The 21,817-nt window shown below is 47.3% G+C and overlaps 1 protein-coding gene across 2 annotated transcripts in view; it reads right to left on the bottom strand.

Moving 5' to 3' along the window:
• PLXNA4 (plexin A4) overlaps positions 1-21,817 on the bottom strand; it is a 456,164-nt gene that overhangs the window by 170,196 nt on the left and 264,151 nt on the right. For both annotated transcript variants that reach the window (XM_064373437.1, XM_064373439.1), the window contains exon 4: positions 7,925-8,056. In XM_064373437.1, the coding sequence (XP_064229507.1) occupies positions 7,925-8,056 (132 nt within the window). The remainder of the gene's footprint in view (positions 1-7,924; positions 8,057-21,817) is intronic.

Here is a 21,817-nt window from a genome sequence, read left to right as displayed (position 1 = left end):
CATTCTCTACCTCTATTAGTCATATAATCCTTACTCTGCATGCCGAGAGCTGGCCATCTATTCATCCTCTCTACCGTCTATTCATCCTTCCACATGCCAAGAGCTGGCCTCTTTCGGCATATGGAATGAGAAACACTGGAACCAAGAGTTTCTGTTTTTGAGTCAGAGTCTCACTAGGTCACACAAACTGGAGTGCACTGACATGATCTAAGCCCACTGTAATCTCCACCTCCCAGGTTCGAAAGATTATCCTGCCTCAGCCTCCTGAGTAGCTGGGATTACAGGTGTGCGCCACCAAGCTCGGCTAATTTTTTGTATCTTAGTAGAGATGGGGTTTCGCCATGTTGGCCCGGCTGGTCTTGAACTCCTGACCTCAGGTGACCTGCCCGCCTTGGCCTCCCAAAGTGCCGGGATTGCAGGCATGAGCCACCATGCTCGGCCCCAAGGAGAGTTTCAAACAGTGGTGGGGAGTCAAAGTTAGTTGATCTCTCTGAATACTTCTTTAACTATGGATTCGTTAACTGTTTCACAACTACTAAAATATGATGCAAAATATTTCCCCTGGCTGTCAAATATCTCTTTCCTGCACTCTCTGTCCCCCAGTGTAGTACCAGGTAAATCAGAGGAAGGGTGGAGGTGGCAGAGACCAGTGTCTCCGTCCACAAAGAAACTGGGACAAGAAGGGATAAAGGAGTGTTTAGAAGAGAGAGCAGCTTCTGCCTACCAAATGGTAAGGAGGAACATTCCTCAGGGGCAGAGGCAACACCCTAGAGCTTGCCAGTTTGCTGAATCAAAGTTATCTGGTTCTTAACAAAACTCAGAATCCTGCTATCTCTATTTAAGTCATCGGGCATCATTGCCTGGCAGGAGGTCCCAGCCTCACCAAAAATCAGAGTGCTCTCAAAGAGGGGCTGCTCTTCATCACAAGCAGATGAAGTCCAAAGCTCATTCACACATATTAATTCTACAAGACTATAACTGGCCCTTCCTCTGGGCGAGGTCTTCCTCTACATGCTAGACACAAAACAGACAAGGTCCCTGCCCTCCGGGAACTTATATGCTAGTGCACAGAGATGAGAAATAAACAGGTAATTTTCATACTGTGGTGGGCAGCAGAAGGGAGTACACAGAAAGACTCAATAGGAAGAAGACAAGATGCCAGGGTAAGGGACATTTACATAGGGTGGCCAGTGGAGGCCTCTCTGAGGACACAATATTTGAGCAAAAACCACAGGCATGAGAAGGAACCAGCCACAGGAAAAGCCAGAGAGTTTTCACAGCAGAGGAAACAGTGAGTATGCAAGTTCTGCAGCAGGAAGAAGCTGGGCTCAGGGACAGAACACAGACCTGTTTGCTGGTGCACCGGGAGCCAGGCGCCAGGCGCCAGGGCCAAAAAATGATCTTGCAGAGGTGGGGAGGAGTCACAGGATGGGGCCGAGGGGCCATGCCAGGAGCTTGGGCCTTATGCCGAGAGTGATGAGATGCCCCTGATGATAGGAGGAGTCCATGAAGACCCATTTTGTTAGCTTGGAAAGTGCTCACAAGCCTCCTGATTCAGTTGCTCATCTCTGCTCTCTCTTCACCTGTTGTATTAGTCCATTTTCACAATGCTGACAAAGACATACCTGAGACTGAGCAATTTATAAATAAAAAGTTTAATGGACTCAGAGTTCCATGTGGCTGGGGATGCCCCACAAACATGGTGGAACGGGAAAGGTACACCTTACATGGTGGCAGACAAGAGAGAATGAGAGCCAAATGAAAGCGGAAACCCCTTATAAAACCATCAGATCTTGTGAGACTTATTCACTACGATGAGAATAGTATGGGGCGAACCACCCCCATCATTCAATTATCTCCCACCTGGTCCCTCCCACAACACATGGGAATTATGGGAGCTATAATTCAAGATGAGATTTGGGTGGGGACACAGCCAAATCACATCACCAGGACCAGAAGGTTCTTTAGGCCACTGCCCTGCTACAGATCCCAAAAGACCAGAGAAGAGAGAGGCTGGTATCTAAGAATGGACAGCATAAAACACACCATTTTCTACCACCAGTTTTTTACACAATGATCCCTGTTAGAAAATTGTCCTTCAGTCCAATACAAGCCTCTTGGGTTATCATCCAGATTGCCACTCTCCCATATGTTTAGGATGGGAGAGTCTCCCCTTTCACTAAGATCTGGGAATACAGATGCTAGTACGTTTCATGGTCGATCTTAGTCTTCAGTGATAGGAGCAGCTAGAGCAGCAGAATTGAAACTGTAGCTCTCTCGAGCCCAGATTCATTCAGTCACTCACTCAACAAATATGTATTGAATATTTATTAGGTGTCAGTGCTGTTTTAGGGGTCTGTGACATACGAATAAACTAAAAAGACTAAAAAACAAAAATGTATATTCTCAGAGTTTACATTTTAAATAAGGAAGACATATAATATAGAACAATTATAAGAATCATTTAGCAAATAATAAGAGACTAAGTGCTATGGATAAAAACAGAGCCAGGAGAGGATACTGAGAGTTTATGAATCTGGGTGGAAGGCAATCTAGAGTTTTACCGTGGTGCTCAGGGGAGGCAGATACCTGAGTAGAATCCCAGGCAAAGGGGAACAACCAGAACAAAGATCCTGAAGCAGGAGCCTGGCATATTGGAGGAATGTCACAGAGGACATCTCTGTGTCCAGAGCATTCTCTCCCTCCCTGGCCCTGCAGAGAAGGGGAGGGGAGCAGAATGAGCAAGGGGAAAGCGGCAAGTGATGAGCTTGGACATCTCACAGGGACAGAACACATAAAGCCCTGTGGGTCTTCATAGGCACTTTGGCCACTGAAAGGATTTGAACAGAGGAATGACACTCTCTAACTCAAACTCTTGAAGATTAACTGCTGTATGGAGAAGAGACTGGAAAGACAAAGGTGCAAAGAGAGAGAATAGTTGGATGGCTAATGCAAATATTCAGGCAAGAGACCATGGGAGTTCAATCCAGGTGGGTAGCAATGAAGTGGTGGGAAATAGTCATATTCTGGAAATATTTTGTAGAGCCCATAGAATTTCCTGACACACTGGATATGGGGTAAGGGATGAAGAAAGGAGTCAAAGATAACTCTTAGGTTTTTGGCTTGAATGGCACAGTTGCCATCATCTGCCATCATCCCTATCATCTGAGATAGAGAAGACTACAGGTAAGGAGTGTCAGAAAGGCCAATGAGGAATCTGGCTTTAGACATGTTAAGATATCTACTAGATGTCCAAGTGGAGATGTCAGACAGCAGTCAGATATGCGGTGCTGGGGTCCATTCTCATAGGCTGTGGGATTTTCTCCCCACACTTTAAGTGATCTGTACACAGTATAACTCCAACATCTTCAGTGCCAGGCTCATCCTGTAACACATTTTCATTGTAGGACTGACTCAGGGATTGCAAAACTACTGCTGTCCACCTGTTTTTGTGAACAAAGTTTCATTGGCACATAGCCATCCCCATTTGTTTACATGCTTTCTATGGCTGCTTTTGTGTTACAACAGCAACACTGAATAATGGCAACATATGGTCCATAAATCCTAAACTATTCACTATCTGACCCCTTACAGAAAAAGTCTGTTGACCCCTGGACTAGCTCATTGGTACTTAATGTCATTAACTCACATCTTTCAGGAATATTTAGGTCTTCACGTTGTGTGAAGAAAAAATAACAATCTGAAGGTTACCAGAGGTGATTCTTGTGTTATGTGAGCTCTGCAATGGAAGAAGTTATCATGATTATCCTAATTTTACAGATGAGAAAATTGAGACTCAAAGAAGCTGATTGACTTGTCCAGGGTCATCAGCCAGTGGAGCATAGGTCCAGGCCTTGAATCCAGGTCTTTGGACATCAAAACCCAAGCTACAGCCAATACATCAGTGGTTCCCAAGGCAACACACAGGTGACTTTGTGTGGATTTAGACATGGATTTTCGATAATTTTAATAATTCTGTTTGATGTGTCAGTACATTAGGCATACTATATATGATGAGCACATTAGACACATAATATTACTATTTAAGAGACAGTTAAAGTAGGTTATCCAAGTTGAAACGGTAAGTTAAAACAAAAACATAATATTAAAAATAGGACAGGGCAAAAGTCATGATGGTAATATAATGGGCTCAATGGTGTCTCCCCAAAACTCACAGGTTGAAGCCCTAACTTCAGCACTTCAGCATATGGCTATATTCAGAGATAGATTCTTTAAAGAGGTGTGTATCTGTCAGTTCTCACTCTGCTAATAAAAACATACCTGAGACTGGGTGATCTATAAAGGAAAGAGATTTAATGGGCTCACAGTTCCACATGGCTGGGAAGGCCTCACAATCATGGCGGAAGGCAAATGAGGAGCAAAGTCACATCTTACATGGTGGCAGGCAAGAGAGCATGTGCAGGGGATCTCACCTTTTCAAAACCATCAGACTTCATGAGACTTACTCTCTATCATGAGAGCAGCATGGAAAGACCTGCCTGTATGAAGTGATTCAATTACCTCCCACAGGGTCACTCCCATGACATGAGGGAATTATGGGAGCTACAATTCAAGATGAGATTTGGGTGGGGACACAGCAAAACTATATCCAGGTGCTTATGTTAAAATGAGGCTGATAGAGAGAGGCCCTAATCCAGTCTGACTGGTGCTCTTGCAAAAAGAGGAGAGTAGGACACAAGGAGAAAGACCAAGACCGTGCACACAGATGAAAGGCTATGTGAGGACACAGTGAGAAGGTGGCCGTCTGCAAGTCAGGGAGAGAGGCCTCAGAAAAAAACAGCCCTGCTGACGCTGTGATCCTGGACTTCCAACATCCAAAGCTGTGAGCAAACAAATTTCTGTTATTGAAGCCCCCCAGTCTGTGCTATTTTGTTATGGCAGCCCTAGTCGATGAATATAAGTGTTAGATTACTGACACGTAGGAAGTGCTTCCTTTATCTGAACTTTAGTCATTCAGTTATTTAAGTTTGAGCTTTGAAATTAACTGAAGCAATAGGTTATTTGTGTTCGTTCCTCTCTTTTCCAATTCTGGTTCAATGAAGGCACTGTGGACTCATTTATTAAAAAATTTTCAGGGGCCTATTAGGTGAGGTTTAGGCTGGCAAGGCATAGGGTGCTCTCAAGAGCTACTATAGACATGTCTAAATGCAGGCCAGGAATAGCCCAATGCAGAATGTGATAGCCAAGCTAAGTTTTGAAGGACAAGGAAAAATTAGATGAGAAAGGAAAGTGCTTTCTCATGGCCAAGTTATGCCCTAAGCCTGCAGACTCAGTGTGCAAAGTGTTCTGACCCATCATGGCTGAGGGAGACCCACCACCTGAAGGAGGCTGGAATTAGTCTTGATGCCCTGGATATGGAAAATACCAAGGTATATTTACCAAACTTCTTTGCCCTGAGCTCTACTCCTCATGCCCAGTCTGTCCAGCAGGCATGGGTTCCTCATGTGCTCTCCCCCGAGACTGGATTTCTGCTCCCTGCCTACCTTGGCCTCACCTGGGCTGCTGTGCTCCAACCCAGATGGACCATCTAGAATCTCAATACCAGCACCTGCCTGACTCTAAGCATGTCCAGTGTCTGAACCTCTGGTTACATAGTCATAAAAACAAGAGCCTCTCCATTTAACTAGCACTTACTCTGTGCCAGCTGTGGTTCTAAGCTTATTATATGCTTATCTCATTCAATTCTTGGAACAACACTATCTGATATTATTGTCACCTACATAGGACAGTAAAGAATGCCGAATCTTAAGGAGGTTAAGAACTTACCAGAGACCACACTTAGTAAATGAGGTTTAAGATTCATGCTCAGACATTCCAGTGGCAACACCTGTGGACTTAATCATTGCACTGTTCTACAAATCTCCACCAAGACTCCACAAGCCCAGTGGAGACCAGTGTTGGACCAGGCGTTAGGCCTTTGGGAGGGTGATGTGGGTGGCAGGCCACTCTCCACATCTGTGTGAAGCAGCCCCAGAATGGATGAATGCCCTGGCTCTACTCATTCCTGCCTTCCTTTCCAACATGCCCATAATCTGGAGCTCTCAGGATGCCTCACTACTAAGCCTGGATGGGTACTGACCTCATTACCCATCCAAAGGGAACCAGTTGAGGAAAAAGAGGTGAACAAGGATTCAGATGGGGACTTCCAGGAAAGGAGTAATGCTCAGAATCCTGACTCAGTTCTCAGAGGGGGCTGATGACTCACATTATCAGCTTATACTTTCTAGTTTTTTTTCTTCCTCTTTCTTTTTTTAGAGACAAAGTCTTGCTATGTTGCCCAGGCTGGCCTTGAACTCCTGGCCTTCCAGCAATTCTCCTGCCTCAGCCTCCAGAGCAGCTGGGATTATAGGTACAAGACACTGTGCCTGGCTCTGTTTATATTTTCCATCTTTGAAAGACTTTTTATGTTTTAAGTCCCAGGTTCAGAAACGCTGGCTTTCAGATCAGGCAAGAAATCCTGAATATTCAATGCCTTGTGCAGATCTTCTCCAGATGATTCATGCCACCAAGGAAAGCTGCTTCCCCTCAGTTCCTAGGGCCTCAGAGGTGGGCTGGGAGTGGGGAGTGTGGACCCTGCTATAAAAGCAAGGAATGTAGACAAATGGGAAGCCTTGTGCCCAGCTGCAGCCTCCATCTCGGTAGTCTCCACTCTCAGGAAAAAATACTTCATTCTGCACCCCACCTTGGGAATGAGACCATTCCCAAGCCATGGCAGCCTCAGCCAGGGCACAATGGGTCCCAGTGTGGCTGAAGTCAAGAGAACGGGGAGTCCCACACCAAGAGAAGATGTCATCAAGCTCTTGGGGAGGGCAGAGCTCCTGTGACTGCTAAGGCATAATGCACAAGACCCGTGGGTGGCATAATGTGGAATTCATCTCCCCCACAACACCGAGAGGGTCCAGGCAGAACAATCCAGACTGTGTCAGCAGGGTTCTCCAGAGAGTTCAGGCCACTCTGATGAGGATGAAAAAGGGGGGAGATCTGCCCCTCATGGCTGCTGCCTCTGCCACTCAGAGCTAACGCATACATATTCATGGCCTGGAGAGATGGCTCCCAGGAACGACTCATCCTCCACAGAGGCCACAGGGCAGAGGTACGGCAGTGCTGAGCCACACTTGGGGTGGGCTGTGTGTTGTGGGGTGGAGCACTCCAGGTAATGAATTAAAGGGCTCCAGAAAATACCCTTAAATATATGGATGTCCAAGGTGAAACCCCTTGCTTTGCCTGCTGCAGATATATGACTCCTGGCCTGAACTCAGGGACTCCAGAAGAACTTACTTTGTTCTCAGCTCAGTTTGAGAACCAAGCCCAAGTTTTCTACTTCCTTCTCAGCATCAGCAAACCTGCACCATATCTGTTCTTCTTGAGTGGGCTCCATGGCATTTGCTGGAGTTTCCACAAAGAGTTGTATGTACACACAAAAGTTCCAGGCATGCCCTACCCCATCGCATCTCACTGCACAGACTCTGTTTTCTGTGTCCTGACCATGGTGTTCCCTTAACTAGGCTCTTTTGGCGTAAATCCTTGGCTCCCACAGGCTTCTGGGGGCCAGGAAGGTGACTCTGGTATGAGATCACATTTTGTGTAGGGAAATGTGGACCCGCAATTTGGGCATCTGTACGACGTTCCTTCGAAAGAAAGCAAACGTTGGCCTTGAACATATACACATGATTTTGAAGTTAGTGGATTTGTCCTAGACTCTCCAATATTTTGATATTTTAAATGTTTCTTTCCTGCTTCAGAACACCAAGCCTCAGTCCCCAGGCAGCATAACTGAAAAGATACACACTGCGCCAAATAAATCAAATCACCTCTCTGCAGCTGGCCTCCTAAGGTTTGTACTGAGCCACAGGCTAGTATTTAGCTGTAAGACAAATGTCTAGCAGAGCCCGAAGAGCCTTACCTGCCTCTCTGACATGATGTAGAGTTGCTCATGGTCCTTGGAGAAGGCCATATCCCGGAGGACGGGGCCGGGATCCACCACCTGCACCGTCTCATACTGGAGGGCATTGCCCCTGGGTCCATCCACCCGGATCTGTGGAGAAGAAGAGGAGAGAGCCAATGTAAGTTCAGATCCTGCACTGCCAGCAGCCAAACTTCAGCCAGAGACCCTGTCAGTGGCCGAGGGAGAGGGCATGAGTTCTGTCTCTATGGTGCTCACAGGCTAAAGTCAAGGAGTGGAGTGACATAAGCTCACCAAGGGCCTCATGGTGGGAGTGGCAGAGAGGGAAGCAGGGGACCAAGCTGGGCTTCACCAAGGATCCAGTCTTGATCTCCCTGGTTCCCAGTGCCTCAGGCTCAAGTATTTGATGACTTCCTTGCTGATCTTTGGAGAAAAAGATGAGGCTCTTAGGCTTGGAGGAACAACAGGTAATTGAACCTGACTCAGATCAGAGTATCCCCCTGCATCAGAAAGGCAATATTATTTGCTGCATTTGTTAGCAGAAAAAAAATGTCAGTGTAAGGATGGGAACGGCTACCCGGATGTCACTGCTGTACCTTAAAGGGGAACCAGGCAGGGAGCCAACCCCAGAGGTTTCACACTAAGGGTCTCTTTTTGGCCACTGAAACCAGTGACTTATACTTATACCATTAGGTCCTGAAACCTTCTAGAGGTTTTGTTCCTGTCCCCAGGGAAGGGGATGTGGGAATTACAGGAAAATGACTCATGCTTCAGGCATGAGTCATCCACAACCTTCTGCAAAGACTCAGCTGAATAGACCATCCCTGGCTATCCACAAGTCCTTCCTAGACATGCTGGGACAGCGTGGAGACAATGGAAGGAAGATTCTGCCTACACACCCCATGAATGAGAACTTAGAAAAGACGTGAGCTTTCCAACCCTACGTGATGCTCGTCTGGCCTCTGGATGTTGGCCAAGGTCTCTGGAACCATCCTGTGTCTGAGTGCAGAGATCCAACATGGCCACTGCCCAGTCAGTGCTAATAACACCACCCCCATGAACCAGGAACAGATGTTACTGAGAATGTGGTTAGGCAAGAGCTAGGGGATCACCACACTTCCCCACCACACATAGGACTGTAAGGTACACACAGTATACGTTTAGATATTTCAACAATAACACTAAAGAAAACATTATATTCCAAATATTCCCATTAGGCGCTCTTATTTTTAATTTTTAATGTGTAATTTTTAACCTCTCACAAGATCAAGGAGAATAAAAAAGTTATTCTGAGGAACTAAATGACAGAAAGAACACTACGTTAATGACACCGGACCACACCAGGTCCTCCAGAAGGCTCCCACCTCTCATTTCTCTTGAGCCCAGGAACTCTGATGCCAGGTTATTTTGTGGTTTATGTGCTTAATTTTAGTTTGTTCTAGATTCTAATTTTTTTAATATCCTTTTTTAAGAGTTATTTTTAAGTTTTGTGGACATTACATACTGGGAGATGGTTTTGCACATAATGTAATCCTCTCAATCCTGTGGGTTAAATGTTCATTCATCATGGCTCAGGTGCCTCTCCAGCATCCAGTCCACCCTCTCCCACCTTTTGGGTGGGATTGAACCCACTCCCTGCTTCCCAGGTTGTCCTTGATGAGCATAAACAAACCAGTTTGATCTTACTCTCTCGCCATGGTGATTGAGAGAAAATAGGCTCAACCCAATCAATGTGAATCAGAGCAAAGCAAGGACTCAGTCATGGCAGGGGGAAGAGACAGTCTCTCTTCACCCTCAAAGAGGTAAAATGTACTTGGAGCTCAAAGATCTGTGGGCAGCAGTCTTGTAACAAGAAAGGGAACTGGAACCAGGGCAGGTCAAGCACAGAGATGGGAAAAAATTGGTCTTTGGTGACATAGCTGAGCCAGTGAATCAAAATAATCCCAAAGCCTGCCTGACATTGGGACCTTCCGGTTACTCCAGATATTTTATTTTTGTTAAAGTAACACAAAATCTTTTTCCAACATCAAAAGTCCTGACGGATGCACTGATAATAGAGAAAAATGATACCCAGGTACATTAAACAACTGGGCTGAGCCATAAAATCTGGGGACAGAATTAGAATTCAGTTTGACTCTGGAAGTCCATGCTTTTCCTACCCCCAGTTACACGAGAGTCCTTGCTCCTGAAGGGTTTTCTGTGTATCTCCCAGTGGCAGCCACCCAAAGGCAGGGGGCCGAGGTCAGGGTCTGTCTCTAGTCTCTACAGTTCCGGAGGCTTTCTCTAGTCGTTCTGATTTTGATGCTCAAACACTTGAGCTTGACAAATATTTACTTTAAAAATGAAGAAATAAATAAATGCAGCAAAGATTCCTCTTTGCTGATTTCCCATTAAGCTCATGAAAACAACAGTTCAAGGATTTAAGGAGCCATGGTTAGTGTCAAAAATGGAAATGCCTCCGATTCCCAGAGCCCTCCTTCTTCTGTGCCCATCCCCAAGCCACCAGATGTCCACACTGGCCAGGTCCTTTCCTAATCTCGATAAAACAGGAGTTCATGCAAAACCAATTGGGATTACCACCCAAGTCTGACCGCAGGATGATGGCCTTGGCCCCTGGCCCAGACAAGCTTCATCCCCAGCTGGGAGGCGGCCCTGGAGCTGAAGCAGAGAGTGATACTGAATGCCCTGGCTGGTCTCCAGCCTGCTCAGGCCACCATCGGCCAGAGCAGGGTTCCCAGTGGGGGGATGCTGGCGGAACTAAGCCCCATCCAGGGCTCCTTGGTCTGATCCCCAAGTGAAATTGCATTCAGTGCCTGAGCAGTCTCCTTTATCTGCCGACTCCAACTTCCCTGCTCCTTAGGATGAGGGGTGTGCTGGGTGCGGCTGGACATCAAAGGAAGCCAGATGACCTAGGGCAGGGACAGAGGGGATGAGGAAGCGCCAACAGGACAAGTTTTCACAGGCCTGGCCTTCTGCAAGGAGGCTGGATGCAGCTAAGTTTCCACCCTCTGCACTCTGCCAGAGTGGGAAATATGCAATTGGAAAGGCTCCTCTCCCTTCTCACCTCACCCTCCAACAACTTTTCAGAAAGCCAAAGAAAAGCATTATTTATTCATCTGCTGGAAAAATTCACACAAGACATGGATAAAGGAGTTTATGGTGGAATTTGCTGAATGTTTGATGGACAATCCAAAAATTTAGGTAGAAGGGACCAGCTCCTGGCTCTTGGATTCTTACACAGACAAACAGAACAAGGGCTGCTATTTATTGAGTGGACACTATGGGTCTGGTACGATGCTAGGCATTTTACATATTTTTATTTTCTCATTTAAATCTCAGAACTCAGTAAAGTAAGCATTAATATAGTCCTCATTTACAGGTGTGGCACAAAAAAGGTTAAATAACTTGTTTAAGGTCACACATCTGGTGGATGGCACAGGCTGCACCCATGCCAAGGTCTGATTGATTCCACTGGCCATGCTTCTGTGAGTTCACACACACCAAAGGCTCATGCTGAACCCGGCACTATTGTTTATGTAAACCTACATTCCTTCAAGACGTCAAAGGAGTTGATTTTAAACAAGCATCACCCCAGGGGTGCTGGAGAAGCCATGTCTTTATCTACTGCAGTTTTTTTGGGAGGGAAACGTGCATATGAATGAAGAGGCTGTTGTAAATTTTCTAAATAATGATCCCTTATATTTTTGTTTTATACCTTGCAAAGCATTCTTAAATAACACTGTCTCAGCTGATGGTTGTAAAATTTTTATGATGTTGACTGCCAGAATAATCATTCTCATCTTCCTGATGAAGCAGCTGAGATGGAGGTTGTTCTGTGCCTTGCCCCAAGTTCAATGATAAACCAATGGCAGATAAGACTAGAACCCAGGTCTCCTGATTCCTCGCTCAGCGCTTGTCTCTTAGCTATTTAGATTTTCTAGAAGCCTTTGACAAGGTTCCACATGAAAAGGTATTTAAAAATAATGAGTCTCCATGGGACTTTGGGCAGTTTGGCCATGGAGAGAGAGAACTGACTTAGAGACAGGATGGGACAGGTTTCTGCATGGAGTAGTAACTAGTGTTATGACTAGTCTCATAATATTTTTTTTATAAATGGTCTGGAGGAGGGACAGGAAAATGTGCAAATGATTCTAAACTCTCTGCAACAGCAAGAAGTCCAGTAACAAAGGTGAACTACAAAAGAAAAAAAAATGGTCCACCCTCTGCAGGGGCTGAGAGTTGCCAGGTGGGCAAACAGCCCTGGGACCGTGAGTCTCCCAGGGAATAGATCATGCCTGCTGTACTCAGTGCAATCCCTGATACATGGTTGGTGCTCAGTAAGTAATTACTGAATAAATGTAAAACAACCACAGTCTCTAATATCTGAGCTGCTAGATATAATTGAGGTAAGAGTCAGGATCGAGGAAGGGATCAGAGCCATCATTTTACTACTTCCAATACTCAGGCAGCCAAAAGGAACAACGAAGTGTTAGGCAGCATTTAATAGGATTTCACAGAAAAACAGACGAGCAGACTTCATCCTAGCCAAGTTCACCTGAACTGACGAGATCATACTCAGTCCACCCCTCCTAAGGCAGAAACACAATCCAGATGCCTACAACTCAAGAACAGCCTAGGAAAGACAGCCTAGGCCTGAAAACAACAGGTGAGATGAAAGGACACACACAGACCAGGGCCATGGTTCAGTCACCAAGGCAGAGTCCACCCAATGCTTGCAACATGACAGCTTGAACAAATTAGATTTCTTATTTTACATAGTACAGATGATACTTGTGGATCACCTAAGCAGTGAGAAAGGATAAAAAAAGGAGTTTATTTTATTTTTTTTGAGGTGGAAAATGTAAAGAAACCAATCATGGGTCACCAATATACACAATGTTAATCTCTGAGGATGACACCAAGGAGGAAGCCACACCCTGGTCCTGTATGCCCCTCAATGGAGCAACACATCCCACCCCCACTATGCGTGTGCTGAACACCCAGTGTTCTGGGGTCTCTCCTTCTGGAGAGGCAAGGTGGTAAGTGCCAGCCCTGCCTTCCAGGAGGCCTGTCTCCTGGAGGGCTCAGATTTCACAGAAATAATGCCAAGTGGCAAATGCTATGGCAAAGTGGTGTTCAAAGGCCTCTATTTGTTCTTCTCAGGAGATCAGGTCAACTGGAGTCTAACCAGGAATGATCAGCCCAACTCCAAGCAAGGCTAGCAGGCAGGCAGCGTCATCACAGAGAGCTGCCAATATGGCGCTGCGAGTGATGGGAGCTTGACTAATACAACACAGAGCAGGTAACGTCAGGTTTACTCAAGACACCTTAGGGGACAAAACCTTTGAGATCAGTAGGAAGACTGATCTGAAGTAGGAAAATTATCAGGACTAATAGATTTCATAAAGACATAGCATACTGACAGGAGGGCTGGAGTAAAAATTGGAAAAAGAGTGTCCGAGGGGAAGAATTTGACCATCTTTCTGCAGCATCATCTTGAGAAGAGAGTGACTAGAGCAGATCAGAGAGCCACTGTGTCCTCTGTGGTAGGGAGGGGTGCCCCTGTAGGCCTCGCCTCAGCCCCAGTAGAATGTTCCAGAACAGCACTGGACAACAGAAGATAGTACAAGCCACAAATGTGGGTCACATATGTCATTCAAAAATTTCTAGTAGTGGCCAAATTTTTAAAAACAGGTAAAATAATTTTCATGTTTCATCTGACCCAATGTACTCCAAATATGATCATCTTAGCATGATTGTATGTCTACAAGTATAAAAATTATGACCGGCTGCGGTGGCTCACGCCTGTAATCCCAGCACTTTCGGAGGGTGAGACGGGTGAATCACGAGTTCAAGAGATCAAGATCAGCCTGGCCAACATGTGAAACCCCGTCTCTACTAAAATACAATTAGCCAGGTATGGTGGTGCCTGCCTGTAGCCCTAGCTACTCAGGAGGCTGAAGCAGGGGAATCGCTTGAACCCAGGAGGCAGAGGTTACAGTGAGCCAAGATCACACCACTAAACTCCAGCCTGGCGACAGAGCGAGACTCCGTCTCAGAAAAAAAAAAAAAATTATGATTGAGATATTTTACATTCTTTTCCTCATACTAACCAAACCTTTGCCACCTGAGGTGCATGTTATGCTTACAGCACAGCTCAGTCTGGAACAGCTACATTTCAGGTGCTCGCCATGTGGCCAGAGGCTACCATATTGGACAGCACTATTGTAGACTCTTCCCTTCCCTGCGTTTTGATTCTGCACTCACCAAGTGACCTTGCCAATAATTTGGTTTGATGACAATCCTCCTGGAAGCATGCTTCATTGAGATTTTGCAACCACCCCGACCCCAACAGGCCCTCCCTCTCCCTTGTCCTCTGTTACAACACCTTTGTGTCTCCCAGGGACCTTCAAGCTACAGCACAGTGCAGTGTGCCCCATTGCCCTTACGTTTTAGGCATTCTTGGGCTGCACATTCCAAGCAGCTCTGTGGTCCCCATCAAGTCAGAATGCTGCTGCAGGGGCCTCATTCTGATCCAGCTAGCACTTGGCAGACTCATTTGATGCACCCATGTCTTCTCTTCCCACACTCTGGGCACATCTCCTGTGCAGCAGGACTCCTGGTACCCTTGCTCGTGGGAGAGCGCCAACCAGTCAGTCAGAACCATTGTTATGGGAGCAGATTCTTTGAGGCTCCCACCTGCACCAAGTAATACTGCTGAGGGAAGAGAGTGGTGATGAGCGGGACACCTAGACAGTGGTGGGCATCTGGGGCTGGGGGCAGCAACTGACTACCGATTGCATGGATACATTTCAATATTAACAACTGGTAGGACTGAGTATCATCTCTGCCTGTGTCACACAGAAACCTCCACTACAGCGTTCGGTGTGCACTGAACTATTCCACACTACATATGGCTTACCAAGAATACTCATACACACTCTCTCTCTCACACACACACACACACACACACACACACACACACACACACACACTATCTACTCTGGGTATCCAGGCATCCCCAGACACTGAGTCCCCTGCCCAGGATCTTCCAAGGCAGCCAGCCCCTTTCCTCCAGCCCCGCTGGTGCCCTGCAGATCCATCAGCGGGCACCGCCACCTATCTCCATCCCTGGCACGGTGAGTCTCCGCACTGCCAGGCAGACTGCTATTAAAACATCAGCAGCATGGCCTCCGCAAAGGTCAGCCATCCGGGGAGCTCCTGGCAGCTGCTTGTTTGTTTATTGGAACATTATCTGGGCCGGGCTGTTTATTTACATCCATTGAAGGATTGAACAATAAATATCGTCTCCCAGTAGCAGGCAGATGCTTGCACTAGAGCGTTCTGGCTGCCGTCTTGCTTGGACTAATCTCCCTAATGAGCAAACAGTGCTATTCATCTCTAAAGATGCAGGCCACCTCTTCACTCTCCCTTTCCTCTATCCCTTCACATCCTCTCCAGACTTCCTAGCAGAGATCTACACCTTCGAGATACAGAAGCTGGACCTAGGTATAAGAAAGCAAGGGTGGGGTCTTATCCAGCAAGATGGGAAATAGAGCTGGAACTGGAGATGGAGAGGGAAACAGCCCAAACCTGGAGGCAGATGTCTCAGGGCCAATCTGAACTCCCCGCCTAGATCCTTAAACCTTAATCACAGAGGCATGTGGCAAACCAGCTGGTGGTCAGGACAGAAGGAGGTCAAGCCTTGCTCAGAGAGCCAAGGGTGGTGGGACTTCTGGAGAGGCACCCCACATTCCTGCCATGCCAGAGACAGTTAGGTCTTGAAGTGCCCAGGACTGGAAGGAGATCCCTTGCAACAAACTGCAAACTAGTTAGTTTGCAAAAGGGAGACCTCATTGCTAACTAACTAGTGAGAAGAGCAAGGAGGGAAGTGAGGGGCCAGGTTTGGCTCCTCTCAGAAGACTTGAGCACATGACTTCAGCTCTCCTAGATGTCCTGGGTCTCTCTCCTGGCTTTGACCTGGCTCCCAAGGATGCAAAAGTAGCAGCAAAGATCTTTGGCAAACAATGACTGACCAGGATACACATCTCTGGCACACAACAGGGCTATCATGTCTCTCAGGAGGGAGCAAACTGTGAGCCATTAGGATTATAGATATGCAATCTACTCAGCTGGATCCACAGGTTCTAAATGATGTAGCCCTGGCCACTGTCACTCAGCACCTGAAAGGAAGAAGTAGCACACCATAGAGGGCCAGAAGCAGGCACAAGGTAGGTACTCATTGTTGAATGAATGAATGAATCAATGAACTAATGAATGAATCAATGAAGGGATGAATGATCTGAGAAGCCAATTCTGGGTCCAAGTTGCTACAGCTGAAACCAGAAGACACACTTGCACACTCCCAGACACATGTGTGCAGACACATGTATACACATGTACACTCTCTAGCTCTTAAGATGGGGCCACATCTCAGCTCAAACACAATCTCTAGAACTTTCCCTTTCTAATTCTGTGAGAAGGGAGAGAGGCCAGGTGATGCAACTGTGTCTGGGACAGAGAGGAGCTGGGAAGGGTGCAGCAAGCTGGCAGGAGGACAGATGAGAACATGGGCATGAGGTCTGAGGATCTTGGCAACTGGCTGGTTGTGGCTCAAACGTCTTCAGAAAGGGGCCCTTTCCCTCTCCACATCCTTGAAGAAGAGCTGCCTAGTTTGCAGGCTGGTAGACTGGAGGATCTCTCAGTTCCCATTAGACTCTGATGAGCTGCAAGTCCATCTCCCCGCGAAAGGAGCTCCCTCACACCCCAAGCTCTCACTGCCAATATCCCTACAATCCCACCCCAAGAGCATCTGAGAATAAGACTGCATTCATAGAGGCACCTTGCATCTTCCCCAGGGCTTTTGTTTTTAAAATTATTCCCTCCTGCCTCTGCCCTGGATTTCCAATCCCCTCTCCCCACTCTGCTTTTGCTTATTTTTCCACAGCACTTGTCCCTTCTGACATACTGTATCCTGCATTCTTTATGATGGTTATTGCTGATGCCCTTGCTAGACCATACACACCCCAGGAGCAGAAATCTTCATCAAGGGATATATCTCAGACCCTTGAACCCTGCCACAGAGTAGGTGCTCGATAAACATTTGTTGAATAAATGAATGAATGAAAAAGAATGAAAACACTCAAAGTAATCATCTTCATGTTTCTTTATCCTCATGGTGCAGATCTCCCCTATTTTACAGTGAGGGAACCAGTTAAGGGGTGTTTCTTCACTACAACTGGGAGATTCTTCAGAAAAAGTCAAGCAGAAACTGCCCAGCCACGTGGCTGGTAGGTGCCCTGTTCAGCCAGCAGGATGGACTCTGTTTCATGCCACATCCGCGCCTCCCTGCCTTGAGTCTCAGGGCTTGGAAGGTGGGCGTAGACCCTGCTTCTGTGTTCATGCTGGGTAAGCTGCCCCAGAAGAGCTCCATGAGGCACTTTGTTTTGATGTTCTGATTTCAGCCAGGAGAAAGAGGATGCAAAGGGAACTGCAAGAGTGTAAACAGTAATTAATTAGACAGGCAGTGTGTGTGTGTGCGAATCCTGCACCGTGTCACCAAACACTGCCGGGACTATCGGTCCCTTTGGGTCTCCCGTTACACACATTCTCAAAGCCAAATAATGATCTCTACGCTGCCATTAGGAACTTCTTGCCCTGCAATGTCCAAACCAGGGATGACGGCCTCCAAACCTTCCCCACCTGCTTGAGTGGTGACACAATGAACAAGTTATAACTCCAGAAGAGAAAGATGCTGAAGTAATTAAAAAGGGAAGTCAATAGGACTGATATCAAGAACATACCAGGAAAAGGTTCAAACCAGCATATTTTAAATGTGGAATATTTTGAAACAGCCTCATTGATTGCACCTTTCCCAGAGACTCATCAGACAGTACAGTGCGCTAACGTCACAGGTTTGAAACCTTGGTGGGGCAGCCACCCCGTGACCCCAGAGCCACCACTTCTTTGAAGAGCCTGCTCCCTAAAATCTTGGTTGGCCATTTCACATGTGCTTCTGGTTAGAAAGGAGCCTGGGCTGCTTCTACTCCTGGAAAAACAAGTTCCCATAAATAGTTAATTCACCACCTAAATAGATAGTCAATTCACCACCTGCCATGCACCACACACCATGCCATGCAGTTTCACGCATCAGCTCCTTCTGACACCTGGCAGATGGACCACGCTCATCCATGTTGCACAAGACCAGAGTCCTGAGCTGGGGTGCACTGGCAGCGCACGAATGGTGAAGTCCAGGGACAAACAGCCCGACTCCCAACTCCGACACTTAGGAACTGCCCGGCCTCAGACCATCCACTAAACTTTCCTATCACTTTCCTCATATGAAAGACAGAAATAATAACAATACTTCATCGTTACGATTATTATGTAAGTATGACAGTGTCTCAAGCATGGATATTACTTAGCAGAGTGAGGGAGTTTTCATAAATAATAGCAATGATTAATGTGCAGTTATTACTATTCAAATAAAAGGATCTCTATGATTTTCATCCATGCCCACTGAGAGCACTACCCTGACATAAAGAGGTTAGAAAGTTTCTTTTTTTTTTTTCCAACTTGCTGATTTTTATTATGTATTTTTAAAAATTTATTTATTTTACTTTAGGCACATACTCTGTCTGGCATTTCTCCCCATGTTATCCCTCCCCACCCCCACTGTCTCTCCCCAGCCCCCCCCACCAACTGCCCCCAGTGTGTGATGTTCCTCTCCCTGAGTCCATGTGTTCTCGTTGTTTAACACCCACCTATGAGTGAGAACATACGGTGTTTGGCTTTCTGTTCTTGTGTCAGTTTGCTAAGAATGTAATGGGATTGCTGGGTCAAATGGAATTTCTATTTCTAGATCCTTGAGAAATCGCCACACTGTCTTCCACAACGGTTTCTACATGTGCCATAAGGAGGTTAGAAGATATAGCCTGCAGACTGGACTCCCAATGTCTGACAAGGTCACCTAAGAGCAAGAGAGAGAAGAGGACACACAGCTTAGCTCTGCGCTGTCTGAAGCTAACAGAGGGCAGGGAACCAGGACCAAAGAGTCTGTGTTCTTTAGGATGGACTGTGCAGATTGCATTCCACCAACGTGGACCCAGAGACCTCCCCACCACTGCCCCAAAGCTGCAGAAATTGTCCAGGAAACCCTGAGTCTGCTTTAACTCAGGAGAGACTCAGAAAGTCAATGACTTCATGCAGAAAGAGGAAAGCAGTTTCGTGCCTATGATCTGACCAGGTTGCAGGAGGGGAAGTGGAGAACCACAGCCTGGCCTCGCTGAGAGATGCGGCATCTCTGAGGATCCAGGGAGGATGGAGGGCAGAGGCGGGGCTGGCAAGATGCTGGGGAGACGCAGGGCCTCTCCAAAAGCAGAGTCAGTGGGCCCGCACAGTGTCAGGCACAGAGACACAGGCCAGAACCAGGACTGCCAGCTCCTCATCCACATGCCCCTATTGCCTCATCCTACAGCTTGGATGAGCCATGCTTATCTCTGCCCCCTATGCATGGCGAGGCTACCTCCTCTCCTGTCTGCCCACACAACTGTAGCAATGACAAAGGGTTGATGCCCGTGGGACAGTGAGGACTGGGAACAGAGGTATGCAAGGATGCCGGGGCTGGCACAATCCACGTTGCTCTCCTGCTGGAAATCTGGCCTCCTCTGGGGTAGAATCCAGCAGGTGTTTCGTGCAGCTGCACCAGAACCAGGAGAAAACCCCTGTCCAGCTGGAGGCCTAAAGGAAACAGATGTAGAGAAGCCTGGGAATCCAGGGACTCCTGTGTGAGCTGCTGCTGCTCCTTCAGGAGTCAGCCAGGCCCTAACTCAGAGGAAGTATGCTACCAGCACAGAGCAGAGACTCAGTAAGTCAACTGCACTAGTAAAGGGGGCCTTCATCTCAGGCTCAGAAGCAGCTTCACCTCCCTCCCCCTTCACATTCCAGATTTATGAGGCATCACTGTCACCCTAGAGCAGCTCCCCTATAAGCTAAGGCCTCCTCTTGGCCCTTCCACAATTTCAGAAGCATCCCTCATCTTCTGCCTCATCAGCTCAACAACTGCTGAACACAGACCACCCAGGGCATGGTGGGCGCAGTCTCTAGTCATCCCTCCACGCGACCTTGCCCTTCTTTGCCGAGCTAGATGCTTTCCTGTTTCCCCCAGGACTCAGCTCAGTTCCCCACTCATAGTCCTGTTCATACCATTTCCTCCCCTCTTCCTTCTCCTTCCATTTCCTCTCCACTTTCTCTCAGCCAGACCATGCTCATCAGTCACTCTGGATCTGCCCCAGGCCACTTCTCTGAGGGCTTTGACCATAACACCTGCCCACTCCGATCACCTTCTCACATCACGTGCAGCCTCGGCTCTGGGTCCAGGCACTTAGGATGTGGAAGCCTATTCCTAACATTCCTTTCATGCTTTGAGCATGTTTTGTTTCAGCCTTGAGAGTGTCAACATCTTGAGGGCAGGTCAGTGGTGTAGAGCTTAAGCCTGGGGCTGTGCAGGCAGCCAAGCTCGACTGCTGATTCTGTCTATTATGGATGTTGCAACCTCAGGCAGGACTTTTCAGACTTGCTTGGTATCCTCAGCTGAAATACAGGTCTCAGAATTCCAAGCCCAGAGTGGCCGTGAGAATCTCATCAGGTGAATTCTGAAACTCTCTCAGTTTTGTACCTGGTACACGCTAGCCACAAATGCACGTGCCTGGGAGTTGTGGCTACTTAACATGTAGCCGTGCCCGGTTTGCCAATATGAAGATGAAGATGAGATAATGTGATGTGATGATGACGTAGCAGAGCACGGCTTCCTCTAGCGAGGCTCCCTGACAGCTCTGGGAATACCAGTTGCTTAGTAGATGTTTAGTAAATTAACAAATGAACACAATGAACACAGGACTTCCATTAACATTGGAAAGAAATCAGAGGGTCCCTGCATCCTCAGAGACTATCTCCCAAGCTTACATTTCTTTGATGTTCTGTCCTTATAGGACCCCCAAACCTCTTTCCAGCACTAGGGCATCCGCAGCAGCCAGCACTATATGGCTCCCATCTTCATGCTGTCTGCAGGAAGCCGCATGGGTCTGTTGCTCAGCCCCCAGGCACCGTTCTGTAATTCCCTTGACAAATAAATAATCTTGGGAGCATCAGACAAGTGCGTATTACCTCAACATCTGCTCTCCCTGCTGGGCTGTGCTCTAGGTTCTTCCCCTGCAGCCTCATCAAGCTATTGGGGCACCAGCACTTTCAAGGGGCACTGAGGCTGCCATCCAAGGACAGCTGTGTGTGTGAGAGAGGCTAAGAACAGCCTGCGTTCACCTATTGCAAGGGGCAAGCGTGCAGCTTCCCAGAAGGCAGAGGACGCAACTTCAACAAGCCTGGGGTATCTCCCTCCATCCTTTCCTCGTCCCCTTGGGAAGCACGCTGGTCAGAGTGTTGCCACCTGGCTTCTGGCTGAAATGATGGAGTTTCATTTTGCAAAGTCAATGTATTTGCAACGCTCTACAACAGGTGGGGGATTCCAGTTTTGCTCAGCTGGGATCTATACCAGGATTTCAAAGTAGCCCCAGTTCCTGAGCTATCTAGGATAATTGTGTGTGTGTGTGTGTGTGTGTGTGTCCCTAAACGAGAATCAGAAGGAAGTGAGGAATGCATGCAATATCACCTAAGATCCAGCTCAGGCAAAACTGAGAGTCTCAGAACTCTCCCCATAGTCTCCCAGGATGATTCCCAGCTCCCGTGGGCTCCAGCGGCACTTCCTGCACACCTTGCTCATGGCACTTACACACACTGCTGTGTGGGGTCATGAGGGCGCACTGTCTTCCCCACTCCCTAGGAACTTATTCGGTGCAGGGGCTACATGTGATTCTTCTTACCCAAGCTCACAAGGCCAGT

Source organism: Aotus nancymaae, unplaced genomic scaffold, assembly GCF_030222135.1.
Source record: "Aotus nancymaae isolate 86718 unplaced genomic scaffold, 86718_ANA_hifiasm-v0.15.2.pri h1tg000002l, whole genome shotgun sequence".
NCBI lineage: Eukaryota > Metazoa > Chordata > Mammalia > Primates > Aotidae > Aotus > Aotus nancymaae.
Note: the sequence above shows the minus strand (reverse complement) of the source record. Positions and strands in the feature narration are given on the sequence as shown.